Source organism: Panthera pardus, unplaced genomic scaffold (assembly GCF_024362965.1).
Source record: "Panthera pardus isolate Hobbes unplaced genomic scaffold, ASM2436296v1 HiC_scaffold_7, whole genome shotgun sequence".
Taxonomy (NCBI): domain Eukaryota; kingdom Metazoa; phylum Chordata; class Mammalia; order Carnivora; family Felidae; genus Panthera; species Panthera pardus.
The window spans coordinates 11445689-11469961 of NW_026527002.1; the positions used below are offsets into that span (position 1 = coordinate 11445689).

Consider the following 24273-nt stretch of genomic DNA (forward strand, 5'->3'; position numbering starts at 1 on the left):
GACGGGTGTTCTCTCACTCTCTACTCTTTCAATAGAAGGCAAAAATGGTCTTAGAGGAGGCTTAGCTCCACGTTGCTGAAGAAAAAAAAAGGGTAGCATTGTGAAATGAAGCACATGTGAAATGGGAAAGAGGATTTTAAAAAATCTTTCCCCAAAATCTCTTTTCAGGGCGCACTCACACACACACACACACACACACACACACACACACACACACACACACACAGTGTTTCTGAACTGTTACAGGGCAGTCCACCAATACTCTCCTATAGAAAAAGAGGAAACGGACCTTGAGTGATTTCAGGGGACCAAAATACAACCTCCATCTGATCGATGCCTGGTATTTCTTCAACAGGAATGAAAGTCTTTAGTTTGAAACTTGAGGACAGAGCTGATATTTTGATCTGTGTCTTCATAGGGAGAAATTCCAGGCCCCCAGGGGTTTATTTACTCATCCTTTCAACTAGTATTCTTATACCAGGTACCATATTAAATACTTAAGATACCCTATGACAAAACCGACAAAATTCACTAGTCCCCTGGGTCTTACATTCTATTGGATAAAATGCAAATTCATGCATTAATGCTGAGTATGTGGTATTTAGTCCCTACCTGGCAGGTTTGTTGGCTGTGAAGTCATTATGTTCAATAAAATTATAATGAAACAAGAGCCTCATGGGTCTTACATTCTATTGGGTTGAAAATAAACACAAAGGAGGGAAGCATTTTGCCCAGGCCTGGTCCCCAGGGAGGGGTGACAAAGACGCAGCTTTCGGCCAGCACTCAGGCCCTGGGTACCTTTCGCTTTTGCTGCAGATGAATAATCCAAAGTTAAACCACACTAAAATCACAGGGCTGTGCAAAGCCATAAAAAATGACAAAATACTGACTTCAGAATTTTATGAGGTGCCAAGTAAAAGCATTACCTGTTCATCCCCCAAGAATGATTGCATCTATAGACTAAAAATAAGTAGTAGCTCTGTTTTACCCATTTGGCAACATCCTCTTATTCTCCCTTTTCCCAGCCTATTTTTTCATAAGGAAACTAGTCATAGCAAAAGCGGTATACTCTCCTTACATTTATGTGTATCAAATTTTGCTGAGTGATATTCTGTCACCACGTGGCAGGTTTATTAGTTGTGATGTCATTATGTTCAATAAAATTACACCGAAACAACATGAAACTCACACTGATGACACATTGCATTTCCTTAGAATAGCACACTCGTGGAAAGAATATAAAATAAACCAATGCAATTGCCACCGTCTGCATTTTCTCTAATAGGCATGGCTATTATGCTTATCCACATAAAAAGCGCTCCTTTCAGAAGCCTCTGCAGAATTTGAGAATCCCATAAAGACATGATATAGAAGCATTTACCCAAGTCCAACTAAGCTTCCACAATCCTCTGCCGAAAACAAATTTTCCAGACAGTTCAAAGGCTATTGATCAAGGCTTATTCCCCGTCATTTCATTTGAGTTTAACACACGTTTTGAGATACACTCCATGCCCAGCCCCGTGCTGACCACCAAGAATCTCAAAAGAAGGACATAGGCTCAGGGCTAGCAAGACATTCTCAGTGCTTCGTGAACTTAATACTGTAGTTTAAACAGATTACATCAAAAGCAGTAAGAGAAAGCGCCAAGGAACCGGGAGGATACCAAGCGAGAGCCACGCCAAAACCAACGGGGCGTCAGAAAGTCATGGAACGCTTTCCAGAGGAGATAACTAAGCAGAGTCTGGAAGATCAAGCCGAGAGAAGTGAGCGAGTACATTCCAAGTGGCCAGAAGAGGCTGAGAAACCCTGAGTGTGTTTCAAGAGAAAAAAGGTAGGCTTCAAGATGTGAGCCCCGGGAGGGGACTTGTAGGCTATACCTAAGAGCTGGAGTTTATCACAGAGGGAATCACTGATAGCTTTTAAGCAGAGAACTAATATTTTTTTGCCCTTTAAAATATTACTCCCATACCTTCCTGCACAGTGGACCATCAAAGGACAAGCCTAAGTGGCTGGCTGTCCCAGCTCAGGCAGCCACGGTGAGGCCAGGAGACAGAGCCTGCCAGAGCCTTATCTCCAACACGGAGGGAAACCCATGTTAATGGTCCCTGATGTGTCCCCCAAAGGATCTCAAGACCCAAAGAGCTCATTCTCGACAGGTCTACCTGGACGGGGACCATCAGAGGGCAAGCCTAACCGGCTAGCTGTCCCAAGAGAAGAGCCTGCCAGAGTCATATCTCCAACATGGAGGGAAAGCAATGTTAATGGTCCCTGATGTGTCCCCCAAAGAATCTCAAGACCCAAAGAGCTCATTCTCGACAGGTCTACCTGGATGGTGGACCATCAGAGGGCAAGCCTAACCACCTGGCCGTCCCAAAAAAAGAGCCTGCCAGAGTCATAGCTCCAACACGGAGGGAAACCAATATTAATGGCCCCTGATGTGTCCCCCAAAGGATCTCAAGACCCAAAGAGCCCATTCTCAACAGGTCTACCTGTTTGTACCCAAACAAACAGCTCATTCTCGACAGGTCTGAAGGTTTCATAACCTCAGTTTAAATTTTAAGGAATCCAAAAGGTAGTCATAAAACATTCCAAAAATAGTATAAATTAGTTCTTTTTTAGCATTTGAAGGCATAAATGCAAAAATCAATTATTTTATGGTCTTTAGCTTTTAACCTACACTTTCATTTCATATTAAAGAACAAATATCATCAGCTTTTAAGAGTGGATGTAACATTGACAGTAGGGGGAGGAGGCCAGTTAGGTTGCTCTGTATAAGCAAAGTGAGACAGATTAAGGCAATTTTCCAGGTGATGCAAGACCCCCAAAGTTAGCTAATAATAAGTATAATCAGAAAGAAATTCAACCCTGACATCCCTATAAATAAACGATACAGAGCCACTTCCTAAGTGAAAATAACTTAAAGATATTTTTGACAACTTCATCTTTAAATCAGCAAGGCTGTTAAGAAGCACTATAAAAAGTTGTCATGTTTTTGGTGGGGTGGGGGGAAGCATGATTGACAATAAAAGTAATCTAGTCTAAATTTAATATTGAGAATTATAAAAGACCCAGAAGTAAAATTTTCTTTATTAAGGTTTCTATAATAAGTTACTGCGAAGGGTACAAATGACCTGTCCTGATTAGCAATCTCTCCCATACTGACGGCCCGTTAAAAATGTCATTACCCTTAACACACTGTTTGTCGTCAGAAGGAAAGACATTCTATTCCAGAAGCTTGGCCAGTCTCACGCTTTTTCGTGACTTAAGTATTAAACCACTCAGGCTATAGAAATCTACAGTGCTATTTTTATACTTAAGCTACTTTTCATACCGCTGTAAGATGTCTGATTTTAATTTGTGCACACTAAACATTACGATTCCTGCAGTACAGGGATTCCCGTGTCCTACAGGGAAATGGAGCCGTCTATGTGGCAGCCTCAGTAAAATGCCCCATAATCAAGAGACAACAGGACCTGGAATGTGGTGCTCGGCTCAACCCACGTTAGAAGGCACTCTGTCACCTTGAAATATGCACAAAGGGTGAAGCACAGTGACAGGATCCAAAGTGTGGTCCAGTCACAGGGGCTCCACCCCAGCGCACGTCTCTGACGATTCCCATCTTTGCCATTTCACGGAATCAGTCACCGAAGCCCTGTGGACGGCATCTCAGAACCACCCCCCCGCCCCCGCCCCTTGTCACCCCTGCCTTTCCAATGGCACTCCCAACACAGAAGCTGCTTTGGTTAACTTAATCTCTTGTGATAACTTTCAAACTGGCTCCCGACCTCTCCCAGATCCCATCTTACTTGGTATGGCCAGGTTAATTTTCCTAAAACATATTCTACAGAGGAAAAAAAAAAAAAAAAAAGGTTATACTCTTTACACCTGGCTCCAGACCCCTCATGAGTTTGCTCCAACACAGCCACTCCATTTATAGATTAATCTCATTTAACACGAACGAATCTTTTCTTTCAGTTATACTTCAGGATTCACTTCTCCTCATCCAACGTCTACACCTTCCCATATATCCTATGTCCTTTCTGCTTACTGCCCTCTCTCCCCATACACATTCCAATAATCCCAATCCAAAGGCTCTTCAGTCTTTGTGTTTTCTGCAAATGCTACTTCCTGAGCCAATCCTCCCTTAATAATGTCAGCCAAAAATAATCTCTTCCTTACACCTATCTTTCACGATCCGCCACTGCAAACTTCTTTTTTAAACGTTTACTTTTGAGAGAGAGGGGAGAGAGAGCATGAGCAGGGGAGGCGCAGAGAGAGAAGGAGATAAGAGTATTTGATTCGGGCTCTGCACTGAGAGTGAACCCTGCACGGAGCCTGAACCCATGAACCGCGAGATCACGCGTGACCTGAGCCAAAATCAAGAGTCAGGTGCTTGACCAACTGACCCACCCAGGCACCCCCACCACTGTATGCTTCTTGAAGGCAGGGTGCAGGCCTGATTTATATTTACCCGATCCAAGAAGGGTAATACCTTACAAAAAAGGTAAAACAAAGATTGCCACCTGCACCTTGGCAGGCCAGATAAAACCAGCGTGAGAAGCCAATGCATACTGCTGAGTGAAAGAACGAAAGAAGCCAATGTAGGATCCCAACTAGATGACATCCTCAAAAATGCAGAACTACAGTGAAGGTAAAAAGATACTAACACAATTCTTAGGCCCATTCCTAAATATGAATAAAGAGCCAGAGATAACTAGACATTTGCGAAGACCACTCATCTTAAAAACAGAGACCAAACAAATAGAAGAAAGAACCCAGAATAAGCGGAGACATAGAACAGAAAAAAAGCAATAGAGGAAAGAATGGAGAAAGAGCCTGCATTTATGAAATAATTTTCAGAAGGTATACTTGGTCAACTAAAAAAAAAAAATCATAGAATAAGCATTTTCTTATTAAAAATGTAAGAGCAGGGGCACCTGGGTGGCTCGGTTGAGCGTCCGACTCTTGATTTCGGCTCAGGTACTGATCCCATGGTGTGTGGGTTCGAGCCCCGCATTGGGCTCTGATGCTGACAGCATGGAGCCTGCTTGGGATTCTCTCTCTTACTCTCTCTCTCTCTGCCCCTCTCTCACACAAACATTCTCTCTCTCCGTCTCTCAAAAATAAACTTTAAAAAAATATAAGAGCAGAAATGAAAATTTTAATAGACCGAAAGACATAGGCTGAGGAAATCTACCAGAGAGCAGAACAAAAAAAAACAAGAATAAGAGTTACAAAAGAAGAAAATAAAGAAAAAACAGAAAACTTATTAATAATGTAAGAAAAGAAGATATACTTCGACAACTAAAAAAAAGTCATAGAATAGCACCTTTTTTTTTTTTTATAATGTTCATTTTTGAGAAAGAGAGAGAGACAAAGAGCACAAGCAGGAAAGGTAGAGAGAGAGGGAGACACAGACCCAAACCAGGTTGCAGGCTCTGAGCTGTCAGCACAGAACCCAACACGGGGCTCAAATTCATGAGCCTCAAGACTATGACCTGAGCTGAAGTTAGATGCTTAACCAACTGAGCCACCCAGGTGCCCCAGGCACAATTTTCTTAGAAGTTAAAAATGTTAGAGCAGAAATGAAAAGTTTGATAGAAAGACTGAAAGATATAAATTGAGGAAATCTACCAGAAAGTAGGACAAAAAAAAAAAAAAATAGGACTTACAAAAGAAGAAAATAAAAAAAAGCAGAAAACTTATTAAATAATGTAAGAAAATTTCTAAAAAATGACAGACACAATTCTTCTGAGCAAAAGGCACACCAAGTACCCAGGACAGACACACACACGGTGTCCAAACATTTAGCCCTCACATGCCCTTCTTCCCAGGAAGTTACTGGAAGATAGACCACAGGAGGGAATAAACCTAGAAACTCCCTGAAATGAGGGATCAACCTCAAAAGTGGATGCCCAGCATCCAGGAAACATGGGCTTGGACACAAGAGACCAGCAAAGGAACTCTCTAGGCATAAGGTGCAGGCAGCTCCAAGTGATGGCTACAGGGCAGGCCTCGAGAGCATGCGGCCCAAGTGGGGCAGAAGAAGGGAGGAGAGGCCTCCAAGGGAGGGTGGAAGGACCTCTTGATGATCTGCCATCTGTCAAGAGTCTGGAAATGAAATCATGAGAGATAAAGATGCAATTAAATAAATAAAAATGCATGAACTCCAGGGGAGAAAAACTCCATATTGTTCAATAAAGGAAATGGAATCTAGTCTCAGCTGGAAACAACAGCCACACACTCGTAATGATAAAAAAAAATAACGCAGGGGCGCTGGGGTGGCTCAGTGGGTTAAGCATCTGACTCCGACTCAAGTCATGACCTCGTGGTCTGTGAGCTTGAGCCCTGCATCGGGCTCTGTGCTGACAGCTTAGAGCCTGGAGCCTGCTTCGGATTCTGTTTCTCTGTCTCTGTCTGCTCCTCCCCTGCTTGTGCTGTGTCTCTCTCTCTTTCTCAAAAATAAATAGACATTACAAAAAAAAATTTTTTTATTAATGCATATTCTTTAAATAAAAATTGCAATTTAAGTATACAGGGACAACAGAGGGGCAAAACCACAATGGGGGAGGAGAATAAGAGAACCAGCCTCATTCTCCATAGCAAGGAGTCCATGGAGATCTTAAATGTCAAAGCATGACAGTATATACGTATCCGTAAAGGATGAAGGAGAGAGCAGGAGAAATGGCTAAGAGCTAAAAGTGGCCGTCACCAGGGCAAAAAGTATTTTTTTGCGGGGGGAAGGGTATAACCAGGGAGAGAGAGAAACATGCAGTACTAGTCAGCTATTTAAATTACAGCTATGTTCTATTTTGATACAGATAACACTTGAATTAAATAAATAAATGACAGGGTGTTCGGGGCTTACAGACTACTCCTTTGAGAAGCTCAAATATCCTAGGAGGGAAAAAATGGTCCAGACATGGTATTTTTTTTTTTTTTTTGGTTGTTACTTGTTTTTTAAGTTTGAGAAATACTAAAAAGGAGGAAACAAGGAAGAAGAAATTGTTATGGCAGCAAGGAGACAGGGCATCTAAAGGAGAAAGCTCCCTAAGGAGGCAGGAGGAAAGGGTGTGGAACATGTGTCTCCAAATTAGGCTAGGACAGCCATACAGAGAGCTCTGCCCGGCTGGTCAGGGGTCAGGGGTGGAAGGTGGAGGGACCCTGAAAGGGAAAATCTTGCGGGTAGAGAGTTGAGACACTGCTTGATAGTGTCTGTTCTGGGCTAAGAGAGGGGGCCAAGGAAAATCGTGAAGGGACCAGAAGGAAATGTTAAATTCAATTCCATCACGTTAAATTGGCTCTAACAGCAGAGTATTTGTACTCAGCCATCCCTCTATGCTCCCATATTTCATAACACTTCCACTAGCATTTATACTAATGCTTTAAAGAATTGTGTTTTGGGGTGCCTGCATGGCTCAGTCGGTTGAGCGTCTGACTTCAGCTCAGGTCATGACCTCACGGTTTGTGAGTTCAAGCCCCGCATCGGGCTCTGTGCTGACAGCTCGGAGCCTAGAGCCTGCTTCGGATTCTGTGTCTCCCTCTCTCTTTGCCTCTCCCCCGTTGTGCTGTCTCTGTCTCTCTCAAAAATAAATAAACATTAAAAAAAGAAAATTTAAAGGATCGTGTTTTTCACTAAACTATGAATCCTGGAGAACAGTCTTATCTATTTGTATACAACCTATACTCACTCACCACAGTGCTGATGTGCAATGCATTTTTGTTGTATAGATTTATAAATGTTTATTTCCAGAAATACCAAGGCATGTCAACATACCAATACACATTTATTATTACCTTCAAATGTTTTTCATAAACCAGAACAGTCAGCATTTAATAACTGTACTGTGTTCTTAAAAAGTACCACATAATGTCTCTCCTGGATACCCTCCCCCACAAAATCTTACTTAAATCCAAATTTATATCTGAAGCGGTTTCTCTTTGACTACATATAGTAAAACCTACAATCTGTTTGATGATGTCCATACCTTCACAAACTCAGAACAGCAAGGAAAACTACATCCATCTGTGACTAGCTCATGGACTCTAAATTAAAGTTCAGGAACATTCACAATGAGTTAAAAAAAAAAAAAAGGGAGGGGGGCACCTGGGTGGCTCAGTCGGTTGAGCGTCCGACTTTGGCTCAGGTCATGATCTCGCAGTTGACGAGTTCAAGCCCCACATCGGGCTCTGTACTGACAGCTCAGAGCCTGGAGCCTGCTTCCAATTCTGCGTCTCCCTCTCTCTCTGCCTCTCCCCTGCTCACGCTCTGTCTCTATCTCAAAAATAAAGATAAACATAAAAAAAAAAAAAAAATCCACCATTGGAAATCAGTACCTGCCCTGCCAAATAATAAACCCAAAGATTTTATGGGTTGAAATATAAAATTTATTAATTCGGAATTAATTTGGGCACAGAGGATCTCTGCTCATTAGTATTTCCTAGCATTTCAACATACTCTAATTTTATATTCTTACCGAGAAATACAACTATTATTCACTAAGAAAAACATTAATATGCATGCTAATTTTTCAAAATTCTTCTTTCCTCTCTCCTACATTTAAGCCAACTTTCTTGACAATTTCCAACACCTTTTCCACAAAACATTTCAGATCCATCTCAGATGAGTTCAAAGGGGAGGGGAAGAATTAAAAATAAAAACAGTTTTGTTGGCCATTTAAGTCTTTTACTAAGTTTAGAGATGTTTTTGATTGCTATTAGTTGAAGTTCTTCTTGTCACATTCATATAGTAGAGAAAATTAATTTGAAAAGTTTATCCTGAATGCCAGATTAGGTAAAAAAAAATCCTAATCTTTAGTTTCACCAAGCAGTGAAAGAAGAGAATAATTATCTGAACGAGTTAAGCCAAACAACAATTTAGGACAAAATGCAAATTAGTACACCTGCATATACTTTTCCTCAAATCCCACCAAGTTTAAGTCGACCGACTAAGGGTGTTCCAGCAAGATCATACAACACAGAACAACCAAACTGCCATCTTCATTATTTCATCCTTTTATCCTTTCAAAAATGTTTTCTAATATACCTGATTTTGACTTCAGGATAACCTGAATGGTATGTCCATCATTGGTCACTTCGCAGTCTCGGCAGACCACATAATTTGGGGAGAGGCGGACATCCAGAAGTGAGGGGTCATATCTAGCTTCTCTTGAGTTTAGGTTAATGGGAGACTGGTATTCCCCATTAGCATCGGGAAACACCAAGCCCCACTCCACACCTAAGGACAAAATGAAGCAAATTTAGAACAGGTTTTAAAAAGTTCCGGTAAAATTTAACATGCAAAGGCTAGTTTAAACACTGTTTATGATCCTTGACGGATGAAATACGATAAATGTGGAAGAACTTCTGCATTCATATTCCGAATGATCTAAAGCTATCAAATACATACATAAAATCCCGGACTAACAAAATAGCCTATTTGTATTTGTCCACATAGATGTAATCCTTTATGACTCTAGGAAGTCTAGCTCATCTTTAAGTGATTAAAAAAACAGTAATTCCACAAAATTTTTTTCTGCTCATGAGTTCAATTACATGCACTACTGGGGAAATACCTGTAACTCAACTTGCTCGAGGAGAGCCAAAAACCACTAAATCTGATGCTAGTGAATGAACACCTCTTTAACAGAATGCAAAGATGGTCATTTTGAAGTGGATATATGTACGTATACCCACACCTATATCTTCACGCAATACAGACTCATATTCTCTTTCCCTATTTTATAATTAAAGTCAAAAATTCCACATCTGTTTCAACACCAGCCCCCGTGGTCACATGTATGAGGACTCCTACATCTTCCGGGATAAATGTAGCAAGCAAAACTTTTTAAAAAGTCAGCCCCCTTCGGACCAAACCCGCTGACCGAGCTTGAAATCCAGGCCTTCTTTAGAAAGAGCTGAACACTGTTAGTTTCCTTCACGAACGGAGGGGCGGCAAGGACACTTTCTGCCCGTAGGGTGGTCGCGGCAGCACCGTGCACCCGAAGGTGCTGAGCGACACGTAACGCCGCTCTTCGCGGGCCCTCGGCGCGCGCACAGAAGTGTTCCGGGGCGGCCGAAGGCTGGCCCTCCAAACCGCCGCAGGTGCCAGCCGCCGCGGGGCAGGAAGCCGGGCTCCCCGACGCGAACGCGGACGGCGGGCACGCCCTCTCTCCTGGAGCCACTTCCACCAGTGGAGCGGGTGCGCGCGACAGACACGCACGTGGGAGAGCGGGGCGCAGCGGGGACCCCGCGCTCGGCGGGACGCACGCGCGACGCCCGGGACCCCGGACACCCCGCCCGACGCGCGGCCGGTTACCTTCTTCGTAGCCCCACTCCACCCCCTCCTCCTCTTCCTCTTCATCCTCCTCCTTCTCCGGGAAGGCGACGGAATCTTCGATGAAGCTCAGGTCAGCCATGGGAAGGCCGTGGGTCCCCTCGGCGCTCTCGCGCCGCCGCAGGGAAGCGGGCAGGAGTGGGACCGTGAGCGCGTGTGAGGGCGCGCGTGCGAGGGTGCGGGTGAGCCAGTGGGGGTGTGGGCGCGCTCGTGGGGGCGTGAGCGCGCGAGGCGGGCGCGGGGTGGGCGCGGGCCGAGCCGGACTTTTCGGGCGGCGGGCGCTGCGAGAGCGTGCCAAGTCCCCGCGGAGCGCGAGTGGAGCCGCGGCTCCGGGAGCGGCAGCCGGCGAATTATAAACCGGACGGGGGCGTGTCTGGTACGGGAGGATCCGCCCCGCTCGCTCCGTGGCCCCCGCGCAGGGGGGCGGACGGCGGGGAAAGGCCTCGGGGCTGCCGGGCCCCACCAGGGAAACTGCAGAAGCCCCGCCCCCTACCTGCGGCGTCGCCTCCCCGCGGCCGGCTCTCCCACGCTTTACCTTCCAGGAGCCCGCGAGTCACCCAGGGCCTGCCCTCGGGCTCCCCCGCGTGCGGGGCCTTGACCCGGGGCTTTCGACCTCCGTCTAGTTCATTTAGGCTTTACTGCAGGAAATGCCCAAAAGAAAAAAGGTGGGGGAGGAGGTCGGGGAGAGGCGAGATGAATTGCCTTGAGTAGGAGAAAGAGAGGACTGGGAGACCTCAAGAAAAAAGTTTCCCACTCCCGATCTTTATTATTGGCGGTTTACTATATAATTCGCCCTTGAAGGATGACGGAAACGGGAATGGAAAAATTCCCGAGAAACTTGTAGTTCCTACAACCATTTCGGACAAAATTGTTTTAATCTAGAGAAGTAAATATAATCCGGGGAATTTTTTCCATTAAAAAAAAAATTATCTCAAAAGCAAGAGTAGTGAAAAGCAATAAAGAAAGGGCGTGTGGTTTTACTTTCAGAGTCTGGGGTGCTGCTGCAGGCGCAGCTTGCTGTGCACACCGCTCCCAAAATGCCTCGTGAAATCATGTAAATAATGAAATGCACACATTGCGTAACAGGAACTTGCCTGCTCCGTAGAGGTCCCATTGTTACCTTACACGTGCTTCCCAATGAGTTCATGCCTTCGGCCCCCTGTTTCAATGCATTTTAAAAGCCCAAGCTAATAACCCCTGAGCAGGTTAACTCCATATTTTTAGAAAGTGTACATACATAAGTTCAGAATTGATCCGTAAGCAAAATGTGTTTTTATATGCTCTGTGCGCGCACCAAAATGTCTGTTAGCAGTTTGAGTAGCTGGTTCCTAAATCATAGCATCCACGATGCAAAGTATTAACCATTTTCACCGAAGTGCTTCTAAAAGGAACATTCCGTTTCTCTTTCCATTGTTGAATACCTTTTCACAATGCCGACATTTTCCTTCACGTTTCTTGCTAGAAGTATGTTAACATGTTAATCAAATGCCGCAGCTAGTGGAACCTGTGGAAGATAAAATCATTTTGCCACCCTGAGCTCATGAGCAATGTGCATTCCCCTGCACCCCACACATGCACAGATGCCAAACTGTAGCCCTGTGTGACCACCAATTTCATTTAAAGCATCACATGAATTATGGAGATGTTTACCAAACCAGAGAACAGCAAATCACCATGGCAAAAAGGTCAGGGTTCCATGAGCAAACGGTGTGCCATGTTTACAGCAGATAGGCTGAAAGATTGGATTACCAATATTGAATTTTGCAGCTAATAGACCATTTTGTATATAGCCAACAATATATCACTATTTATAAATGCAGTTAACTACTAGACAAACATACATTTACCCATATTTATTCTTTCTGAATTATTCAGCATCATGTGTATAACGCAGCTCCTCACCGCAAGCCTAGAATACCCTACCCAGCGACATACGAGCCATTACACTGTGCATCCAAATATTCAATTAACAGCCTTAATTGCTTTGAGACTGTGTGCTTCAGATTTCTGCTAATTAACAGCACCTTAAGACCTCTTCTCAGGTCCCTGTACTATATTATCACTAAAGATGGAATTTCTATTTCTAGCTATTATAAGGTATTTGTCACCATAAAACCTAAACACACAGACCGAAGATATAGGCCAATTCTTTGATTTATAAACTAGAGCAAGCACACCTAAATCTAATATCAGAGAATCTAAAAATATCCCTGCTCTATATTATGAACATAAGTACTCCACATACCCCTGCATGTAATTTTAAAATATTTCAACCTAATAGCATATTTGATTCCTTAAATGAACTTTCTATGGCTTGCTCTATAGTGTTTGCATAACTGAGGTCAAACCACATCAGTAGAACAATTTATTAAAACTAAGACCTGTATAACTATTACTATTTGATACTAAGAAAACAGAAATAGAAATAACTAAAAGGGACAAACTGATCTAGATGTCACAGGAACAAAGACGCACTAAGATGGCTTCACGGCATCCCTGACTTACACACCCCTCTCCTCCCAATCTCCCCCCATCCTTTGCCTACCTTACCCAGACTTCCTCCTTGTGTTGTTGAGTTTGGGCTCTAGACGAGTCATGAACAATTATTACATTCTTCTTGGGTACCTCTTATGCTCTGGGAGCACCTCAAGGACAGCGCTAACCTATGGATATCAAATGGCTTCTAACCAGATTGTAAATTTCTAAACTTCAGCAACCATGACTTTTGTTCCTTCCTGTGTACCGCTCTGCATTGTGCACTGTGGGAGACCCCAAAATGAATAGCACTCTTTCTGCCCACAGAAATTCACAATCGGTCCCAAGAAATCTTGGGATGGGGGGGCGGGGGATCAGTCAATAATTAACTATAATAAAGGCGATATATTTAATAGAAATGCAAACACCATTACATGCAAGGAAGATGCAATTCATACAGATGGGAATGATCAAGGAGAGTTTCTTGGAAAAGATGGCTTTTAAGGCAAATGAAAAAGGCTGAGTAGGATGTAGAAGGCAGTGAGTGAGCCAACAGCATTTTAAGCACAAGTAATGATACCAAATCACGAAGTGCTCTTTGTGGACCCACTTTTCCATTAAGTGTCTTCCGTGACCTGCCAAGACCAATCTAGATTACTCAGAAAAAGCATGCTTCAGTGGGATTGTGACTGGAGTAAGTCCCTTCTTGGGTTTAGTTTGTCTGATTTTCGTTTTGTCAGTGAAGACATTGTTAACCTGAAAAACAAAACAGCCAGCCATTTTACCAGCAAAAATAGATTTATTCAGGAATATCAGAGAATTGCGATTCAGAAAAGGTAAGCTGTGGCAAAACCACACACAAGTCCAACAAACAAAGGAGAGGAACACTACTTTATGGAGAAAGAGGAGGTGGGAAGGGGTTGTTTTGAATGAAAGTCCATTGGAGAAAAGCGAAAGTTCAAGATGATAATGGTTTCTCATTGGCTGAGTTGCAAGGTGGTTCATTTCTTGTAGGAGATACAACGAACCATCAGTCCCTATCGGGGCCCATAATTTATGATTCTTTCCTGTGAACAGTTCTTCCGTTCGAGTCTGTAATTGACAATTCTTCCTATGATAGACATTTGAGTGATGTCTCCCCCCGCTGTGCTCCCCCCTGGCTTCCCAACTCCATTTTAGTGAATTTTCCCTGGATTAATTTTCACAACATCAAAATTTTCCTCATTACGTATTTTGATGTCTGAAACTTTCAAGTTTTGCTTTGAGGCGAGAAGTTCTGATTCGTTCACATTTTTTACCTTACCAGATTAATCGCATATTTTGCCTACTTAAAGTTGTGTTAATCACCCTACCTTTGTTTGATCTCTCCTTGATCTTTTGTCTTCAGAACCATCAGCTTTCAGTGTTCAGGTTCTGGGTAGCCATGGTAGGTTTTATTATGGTTCCTTTCATTCTCTGCCCCTCTCTGTGAGATGGCACTTCACTGACCATAGGACCTGCTTTGACCAATTAAATACGCGTAAATGTGCACATGCCACTTCTAATAGAAGCCTTAGGAGTTGTCATGTGGTTCTACCATCCTGTCTGTCCCTTTGTCCCAAAAGTACCCAGTCTAAGAAAGCCACTACTTCTTCAGTCACTCTGGATCCTGGCACAAAAAAGACTCATAGATCAGAGCCACAGCCAACCAGAAGTCGACATGTAATGTCAGTGAGAAGTAAACGTTTGTTTCATAAGCCACTAAAATTTGAGGATAATCTTTTACAGCAGCCTAGCATAACCTAGCTGCTACAGCAGCCCATCAGGTAACGGTGAGTTCAAGGGCAAGTTTCATCTCCTGAAATGCTTTCTGTCATCTTTTTCTTTAGCGTGGAAGAACCTCTCTGGCCTGCAAGGAAACTAAACACTGCAAAGCAGGGCCCGTATCCCACCTCGCAAAGTTCGTAGGAGCCCCGGCCCTATCTAGGATCCTCACAATCTTACCACACGGTGCGCAAGCCCGTTTCCATGAGAAATGTGCCTCCTCTCTGAGTAAACATGGGTAGAACCCTCTTCCCTCGTCTGAGATCACAGCAGTTACTCATGGGCCCCTCCACCTAGAACCAAAATGGCTGCCGTTGGGCCGTGTGATCATTATATTGATGCTTCTCAAATCTACCTTTATTAGGAAGCAAAACCTTCTCTAGGGAACCTTCCAAGTATTCTGCCAAATGAAACTCCCACTCAAGTGGTTGAGCGCTTCCATATACCGTGTACAGATCTCGAGCCCTGAAATTAAGACTAAGTTGGAAGTATGTATCTTATAGCCATCTCCTCCAATGGACAATGAGCCCTCACGAGCAAAGAGTCCATCTGAGTTCCTCTTTGTATCCCCCACGTAGCACATGGTAGGCACTTAGGAATTAGTTTCCTTGTGCCAGCAGCCATATGGTGACCCGATCAGCCTTTATAAATATATTAGTGCAATAAAAATTGTGATTACCGTGGTAGAAGCTTTCAGGGAGCAGCGGGGCCACAAAAACAGGGAGTGATCAAGTTTACTTGGTGGCAGGTGTGTCAATAGGGGCTTCATAAAGGAAATGCCCTCTAAATGGAAAGATAAATAAGTGTTCTTTTGCCTGCAGTAGGGAAAAGGAAGGGAGGCAAAATAGACATGCCGGTCAAGTGGAAAAATAAAGAACAAAACTTCAAATACAGAAGCCAGCGCAGCTTGGACTTTTTGGTCAAGTTTGTTTTCTTTCTCTATGGTGTTAATAGAAGGTTTTCTGCGGTGCTAATAAAAAAGCAAAAATGACATGTTCAGATAAGGTATCTTTATGTTTGCTCTAAATTTCCTTTTCTAAAAGTCTCAAAATAACCTCGCGACATGAAATAAAATACCCAGTAGATGACATGCTTGAATGAGTATGACGTGGTATTGACAGAACAACAGCGTTGAAAACACGTGGAGACACAACAGCATCCGTCAGATGTTCGAACAGCCCCGTGGCCACATCCCTACTTTAGTTCCCACAGCAGCTCTGACGCCTCACTCTGCCTTGTAACAGGCCATGAAGCTCTGGGACCTAAAGGGATGCCTGTTACACAAGATGACAAACCAATTCACAGGAAAGTAATCATTTGAGCACTGTGGTTGTCTCCAAAGATGGCTGCCACAGTTCTTGCCGTCCCCTTAAATCGGAGCTGGCTCTGTGACCTGCTTTGTACAACAGACGGTGAGAGAGTGACCCCGTACAGTTGTGGGCTTAGCCTTAAAGCGGGCTGACCAATTCTTTTGCTCTCAGAAACCAGTCATCATGGAAGAAACCCTCCCACCCTGAGCCCGCCATGCTGTGAGGAAGAGCAAGCTAGGTAGGCGATGACAGGTGGAGGAGGGGCTCAGAGGCACAGGTGCACGCCTAAAGCCCTCGGGGACCTTCCAGCCCAGCCTAGCTACCACCTGAAAGCTGGTAGTGACCCCAGCTGGCAGCATGTGTGACAGAAAAACCCTGCCTGAATTCCTGGCCCACAGAACTCTGAGAAATCATAATCACTGTTTCAAGCCACTAAGCTCTGGAGTGGTTTAGTAAGCAGCACGGAGAACTGAAGCAAGCACTTACCTATGTAACAGATACTATGCAAAGCATTTCCCAGTGTTTCCTTTCATTCTCGGACGAGCTCCAATAATATCGCTTCATTTGCAGGTGAGAAAACCAAAGGCTCAGACTTGTCTACGGCCACAGACAGAGGTGGTGGGTGACCTGAGGTCTGTCTCTCGAACCCGTGCTCTGAGCTGCCAAATTTACTGCCTTTAGAGTTGGTGAAGTCGGCTAATGTGCTCCATCACCACCACCAGGAGAATGTGGGCTGTAGGAACAGTTAGGAATCAGACACCAAGGCACCTGGGTGGCTCAGTGCGTTAAGGGTCCAACTCTTGATTTCGGCTCAGGTCACGACCTCACAGTTGTGAGATCGATCCGCGTTGGGCTCCGTGCCAGGGTGGAGCCTGCTCGGGATTCTCTTTCTCCCTCTCCCTCTCCCCCTGCTCTCTAAAAAAAAAAGAAAGGAAAAAGGAAAGAATCAAACACCAACTGAGATGCACACTCCAGCCCTATTGCATCCTGCCTCTGAGCAAACTCAGACTCACAGCCCCAGGATTGATGTCTCTTGGTGGATGGCAGAGTCCTCTCTACTTAGCTGGCGATTTACTAATCATCTATTACGTATTAAGTGTGTCATGTGCTTTAGCTCATTAATTCATAATATGACAAAAGGTGTTTTTTTATAGATGAAGAAACAGAAACTCAGAATTTAAGTGCTTTATCCATGATCACACAGCTAACAAATGGAAGAATTAAAATCTGAATCAAGTCCAACCAGCTCTACAGCCCAAGCTTATACCGTAACCCTCTCCCACCTCTCACTCAGACAAGTTTTAGCCACTATTGTAGCAAAAAGCCCATTCAGAGTGTCATTAGTCATTCACCCTTTCGTGTTTACAACCAGCTCCCGATGGGATATGAATTAAGTGCCTACTTAGCAACCTAAAATACTACTCTTCGAAAACAGAAGGCATTCAAGATGTTCTATATTAAATATTTCTATTTCATAAAGAGTTTGTGTAATGAGGAGGAACCAGGGACACTGATGAAATACACAAAACAATAAACATTTCTAATGCTAATGGAGCACAGCATGTTTACATTATAATTGGAACCCCATCGATTAGCCTTCACTGACTATTACTTTTAGCAGAATTACCAGTGATGGAAGAGAAAATGTAGCTTGGTGCTGAGTACATGCTAAGCACTAAACAAGATTGACTGTGCTTTTAACTGGGCATTAATTACCTAAGGGGCAGTAACATACAACATTCTAACTTGACAGTCTCCACCTTGACAAAGGAGATAACAGAAAAATAGACTAAAATTACAACATGAGAGATTTAGGTGAGACAACAGTGATTACCAGATAGTCAGAATTATTTAAAGTGGTCCTCTCCAACAGTCTGATGGAAACACTTCTCTCATTAAATGCATTATTATTTAATGTTGAGAGACAGTATAGTATAGTATAGTATAATGGCTTTGTCGCTTAGTAAGTTTGATCGTGATCAAATTATCTAACCTCTCTTTGCCTCAGTTTCCTCATCAATAAAATGGGAACAATAATAGTACCAAGCCAAAAGGGTGATGGGATGATTACATAAGTTCATACAGATAATGCGCTTCAACTAGAACGGTCACTTCTACGAGAATGCTTGTTTTGAAAATGCAAATTTGCTCTCATGCAGTTGGTATGTAAGGAACAATTGGAGCACAGCAAGACTTCCCTGCTGCTTACGCCACTTTTGTCTGTGAGAAACACCAGACTAACACAGAAAACTGCACCCGATTGGACTGAGTGGTGCAGGGACTACACTAAGTGCACACAGGCGCACACCTCAGACACCTACAGCTACCTCAGTTTACGGTGTGTTCGCGGCCAGACAATCCTCATCTGATGTGACGACTGTCCATCAGATTCCAAGGAACCTATCTTCCACCCCTTCACAGTAACTCCCAAGCTGCAGCCTTTCTAATACCTGCTTCCACAAGCAAATATCAGTCTTTTCCAAGTTAAAATGCCACACTTATTTTAGCATTTATGCATTTTTTTTTAATTTATGGAGTTTTTTAATTTTTTTAATGTTTATTCATTGTTGAGAGAGAGAGAGAGACAGAGATAGAATGTGAGCAGGGGAGGGGCAGAGAAAGAGAGGGAGACACAGAATCTGAAGCAGGCTCCAGGCTCTGAGCTATCCGCACGGAGCCCGACGCGGGGCTCGAACTCACAAATTGCGAGATCATGACCTGAGCAAAAGTCAGATGCTTAACGGACTAAGCCACCCAGGCACCCCAAAATTTATTTTTGAGAGAGAGAGCATGCAAGCAGGGGGGTGGGGTGGGTTCAGAGAAAAAGAGAATCCTAAGCAGGCTCCACACTCCGTGCAGAGCCCAAAGCAGGGCTCAATCCCACGATCCTGGGATCGTGACCTGAGCCAAAGTCAGACACTCAACCGACTGAGCCACTCAGGCACCCCTAGAATTTATGCATTTCTTAATCTTTGAAATGTGTAAAAAACTATTATTCTTTTTTTTTTTTTTCCAAGAGAAAGAGAGTGCGAGCAGGGAAGAGGGCAGAGAAAGAGAGAAAGAGAATCTTAGGCAGGCTCACGCACAGCATGGAGCTGGATGAGGGGCTCAATCCCACACCCTGGGACCAGACGTGAGCTGAAATTAAGAGGCGGACGCTTAGCTGACTGAGCCACCCAGGTGCCCTAGCACATTGGGTTTTAAGAGCACGCGTGTCACATTGGAGCAAAACTGACTCTACCTTGCATGTACTAAACACTCAAATAATGTAATTATTATGGTTGTAATGATAAGAAACTGACATTTAGTGTGTTTGACCTGGATATTTTCTTAGGTCATTTTATGTTTGGGTTAATTTGATTATTACCATTATTAGTTTGATTATTATTATTATTATTATTATTATATTCATAGAAGTGGTCTTTATGTTTTTGTACATTTGTGAGATTGCCCAAAGTGTGTAAAACAATACAAGAATAGCGCATCACTTCAGGACTTCAAATGTATTGGAAACCTTAGGAAGTTGACCATATCCCTTTGAGACCACAGATGAAAATACAACCTGCTGGGGGCGCCTGGGTGGCTCAGTTTGTTGAGCATCCGACTTCAGCTCAGGTCATGATCACACAGTACGTGAGTTTGAGCCCTGCGTCGGGCCCTGTGCTGACAGCTCAGAGCCTGGAGCCTTGCTTCGGATTCTGTGTCTCCCTCTCTCTCTGGCCCTCCCCCACTCACACTCTGTCTCTCTCTCTCTCAAAAACAAATAAAACATTAAAAAAATTTGGGGCGCCTGGATGGCTCAGTCAGTTAAGCATCCGACTTCAGCTCAGGTCATGATCTCACGGTTCCTGGGTTTGAGCCCCGTGTTGGGCTCTGTGCTGATAGCTCAGAGCCTGGAGCCTGCTTCGGATTCTGTGTCTCCCTCTCTCTCTGCCCCTCCCCTGCTTGTGTTCTGTCTCTCTCTCTCTCTCTCAAAAATGAGTACACATTAAAAAAATTTTTTTCTAAAAGAAAGAAAGAAAGAAAGAAAATACAACCTGCTGGTAATCAGTAGATAATTCTAGGTATTTGCCTTCAGGATAGTTTGGTTTTAGACAACTTATTCTAGATTAGTTTTCCTTAAGCCTCTTTAACCAATGATCACATAGATGGGGAAAGGAGGGATATTTACATTTCAGATATGAGAGAAATTATCAGTAAGTCTACCAAGGGGCTGAAGTCGTGGGAAGAAGACAAGAAGATCGTTTGAGATGTGAATTTTTGCACATTTTCTGTCCTACTTCTTACGCACTTTCAAAAGCCCAAGTCACGCGTGAACAACGCTCAAGGACACGACGAGTCCTAACTTCCAGGCAGTCCATCAGTACTGCAACTGTACTGCTCTGCCTAAGCTTTGACGGCTTGAACGTGCCCTTTCATTCATCCATCCTTTCATTCAGGCAGCACTTATCGATTAAGTCCTCTGTGGTAGATCCTGTCTCAAGGCTTGGGATACCGTGATGAAATGCGTACCCACACTCAGAATGCCTCAAGCAATGACCTTGAGAAACAGGCCTTACAAATGGTGGTGTGACCATTGGGAAAGATCCCAGAGGTGAGGAGCTGTTAGGTTTTCCACAGAGCCATCAACAGGGAAAGCCCAGTTTGCAGAAGCTCCAACTGCAAACCAAAGAACGACTATGTGTGCCTTCACTGTGCAAAGAACTGCGCGCACACACACATTGTTTAATCCACATTCATACATTCGTGATGTTCAGTAAGAGTGGCACGCCCCTCTATGAAAGATGAAAATATGATACTGTAAAAATATCAACTCACAATTCTTAAGAAATACATATGAAAATTATTAAAAATTATCAATGATTATACAAATATAAATTAGTTTCGTAATTATTTTTTTTTTAATTTTTTTTAACGTTTATTTATTTTTGAGACAGAGAGAGACAGAGCATGAACAGGGGAGGGGCAGAGAGAGAGGGAGACACAGAATTTGAACCAGGCTCCAGGCTCTGAGCTGTCAGCACAGAGCCCGACGCGGGGCTCGAACCCACGGACCGTGAGATCGTGACCCGAGCGGAAGTCGGCCGCTTAACCGACTGAGCCACCCAGGCGCCCCTAGTTTCGTAATTATTAAGTTGCTTCTCCTATCATGTCTGCAGCTAAACGCATTCCCCAACTCACCCCACCTAGTTTAGCAACCTCACTTTTTTTTTAATGTTTATTTACTTTTGAGAGAGAGAGAGAGAGAGAGAGAGACAGAGTGCAAGCAGGGGAGAGGCAGAGAGAGAGGGAGACACAGAATCTGAAACAGGTTCCGGGCTCCGAGCTGTCAGCACAGAACCAGATGTGGGGCTCAAACCCATGAACCGTGAGATCATGACCGGAGCCAAAGTCGGACGCTCAACCGACTGAGCCACCCAGGCGCCCCAGCAACCTCACTTTTCTAACGTTGTTTGCTGCCAATATGGAAGCTACCATTGGCGCAATGTAGAAAGTTCATGATCAACCTGCACTACCTTCCTTCTCACCAATGCAGTGTTTTCTCTAATAATCCTGTTAATTCCATTTCAAAGCATGACTCTCAACCCCTGTCTTCCTTTTTGTTCCCCCAGCTACTGTCATGGTCCAAAACTGTCAGCTTTCACCTGGGTGGTCCTGCCCTCACTCTCTCCTCATGTGCTCATCTTCCGTATCAATGGTGAAGGTAACATCCTGTCTCTTCCCTGCTTAGAAATCCCTACTGGCTCCCTGCCGCATACGGTATTTAAGATCCACGTCCTTTAGTGTGGAACACAAGACCCTTAAAAAGCTGGCCAAATCTTACCATCTAGCTTCATTAAATTCACTCGGTAATTAATCCAAAACTCTGACCACACAAAACTTATCATTATAAAATATTCACAATTATTTTCGTGCCCACCATACTGTTCTGCATAACGTTTCTTCTTTGACCTAGTCCCCATTCCTGGGTGGATTTGAGGATGGGGACGTTGGTAGGGGCACAGGTAAAGGATGACTTCGTATCAGTGGGTGTGTGATGTGACTCGTTTTCTAGGCTAGGAACTGACTAGAAATCTATCTCATTTTTCTCTATTTGCCTTGCTAGAATCTAGTAGTTTCCCAGCAGCTCAATACATTTATAAACTAATGACTTTAAGGCACCGTTTCTATTGCTACGGAGTTACAAAATAGAGCAGAGACATAGACTTACGGCCCCAGAGAATGGGACTCTCCTGGGAAGGCCCCTCCCACAATACCCAGATTTCCACTACAAGGACATCCAGGAATCTCTTTTGCCCATTTCAAACGTCTGTCACAACTTTTGCTGACAGAAGAGCCCTTGCAGATCCCTGGGCACCTGGGTGACTCAGTCAGTTGAGCATCCAGCTTGATTTTGGCTCAGATCATAATCCCAGGGTCGTGGGATCGAGCCCTGCATCAAGATCTATGCTAAGCATGGAGCCTGCTTAAGATTCTCTCTCTGTCCCCCTCTGTTCCTCTCCCCTACTCACTCTCTCTCTCTCTCTCTCTCTCTCTCATACAAAAAAATAAAAAAGGCAGAGTTCAGAAAGGTCATGTGATTCCCCCCAAGTCTATCCCTTTAGTGGACACTTCAGGTCTCTTTTTTAGTGCCTGACATTCTTTCCACTGTCTGTAGTAAAGTGTTTCACCATTTCTCTGCTGCAAGAAATTCCCAGCCTAGAACTCTAGCCAGCTTCTCTTCTTTCTTCCAACTGGTGCTCTCTGGGTTTCCAAGTTCCTCCAACAACCGTCTTGGAATTTCTTCACAGGGGCTCTGTAAGAGTTCCCTCGTAATTGGTAGAGTTACCCCAGATACTCACAACACAATGAAAAATCCAAATGGCTCTAGTAGCTTCAACATTGATTTTTTGAATATACTCATGTGTTACTAACATCTACAGAGCTGAGTCTTGTCCTACTATAAAGAAGAGTCTTCTAACCTAGAGTACTTCTTAAAGTCATCCCAAGTGAACAAAATTAAATAATCTTAGTATGTTATTTCTTCCAGGGGAAAAAAAAAATCCTAGCTCATTTTGTGACCCCTAAAAAGAATCTCTCATGATAAAATGAACTTTAGAAAAAGGTACTGGGGAACAGCCATATGCCTACTTAAATGCTATTCTAAATTATTGACATGATTCCGCAGATTGAATATGCATTATGAAAGAACATCCTTTTGAACCTCATTCAAAATACCCAAAGCAGTGACTATAGTCTGCATGAAAAACTAAAATAATGGCCCCCACTCAGTTGGATCTTCAGAAGAATTCTTTTAAATGAACAGCAGGGGTTCGAAACTATGGGAGAGGAGAAGAGCCAAGAATCATAATTTTTAAAAGCTCCACAAATTAATATTAATATACAGCAGGGCTAAAAATCACTAGGCTAGAGCAAACCTGAACTAAACCATCCCACAAGTGTCTCCAGTTTCTCCAGAGATGCTACAAAATTCTGAAAGTTTTTTTTAAATTTTTTAAAAATATTTATATTTGAGAGAGCACATCAGGGGAGGGACAGAGAAAGGGGACAGAGGATCCAAAGCGGGCTCTGTGCTGACAACAGCAAGCCCGATGTGGGGCTCAGACTCAGGAACCGCAAAATCATGACCCGAGCCAAAGTCAGGTGCTCAACCGACTGAGCCACCCAGGAGCCCCTACAAGTGGTTTAAATAAATTAAGTGTTAAGCTTCTGAACAGACATAAGAAAACCACATTTCACCCCACAGTAGAGGAAGGACTTAGGGCAAGAGCAGCAATGAGCACATTCTGACCACCAAGGGTGAATCAAATACTATTAGACTTACTTGTTCATTTAATCCTCATGACAACTCTGTAAAGTATTATTATCTCTGTTATACAGATGAGGAAGCTGGGGCCCAGAGAGTTAATGTAACTTACCCAACATGACAGCCTCAATAGGCAGTGAGATTAGAATACACACACACAATCTACTAGCTTCAAAGATGGTGTGGCTTTCATTACTCCGGTAATAGAACGTTAAAGCTCCAGAAATATGAGGATCATTAATAAATGGCTGCTGACTGATGACGAGCTAAAATCTGGTTTTCAAAAATGCATTCGACATTCAAAATGTATTAGATATTTACTGATAGACACAGTTGCGTATCATAATGCTAAATTAGACCTCCTATTATGTGTACTGCATATGGGGCTCCCTCTACCCAAAGGGAGGACACCTCTTGCTCCTTCTTCCGTTCCCCACCCTCCCCCAGCCCTCCTTACCCCCTCGCTGCTGGCAAAACTAATTTTTTTCCACTTGAAGCCTTTCCCAACTCCCACATTTTGCAAAAACGGGCTATTCCCAAAG

General features: G+C 43.6%; 1 protein-coding gene and 1 long non-coding RNA gene across 2 annotated transcripts in view; both read right to left on the reverse strand.

Moving 5' to 3' along the window:
* The window catches only part of CA8 (carbonic anhydrase 8), an 89325-nt gene extending 78654 nt beyond the window's left edge, over positions 1-10671 (reverse strand). Inside the window, exons 1-2 of the mRNA XM_019421272.2 lie at positions 10319-10671; positions 9047-9238 (exon numbers count right to left, since the gene is read on the reverse strand). Of these exons, the coding sequence (XP_019276817.1) occupies positions 9047-9238; positions 10319-10418 (292 nt within the window). The 5' untranslated portion in view covers positions 10419-10671. The remainder of the gene's footprint in view (positions 1-9046; positions 9239-10318) is intronic.
* A 2524-nt stretch (positions 10672-13195) lies between these two features.
* On the reverse strand, positions 13196-16910 carry LOC109250274 (uncharacterized). The gene is made up of 3 exons (XR_008419885.1): positions 16411-16910; positions 15294-15395; positions 13196-13567 (listed from the first exon to the last, which is right to left on the reverse strand). It is a non-coding gene; the product is annotated as an uncharacterized LOC109250274 (long non-coding RNA).
* Positions 16911-24273: the final 7363 nt, after the last annotated feature.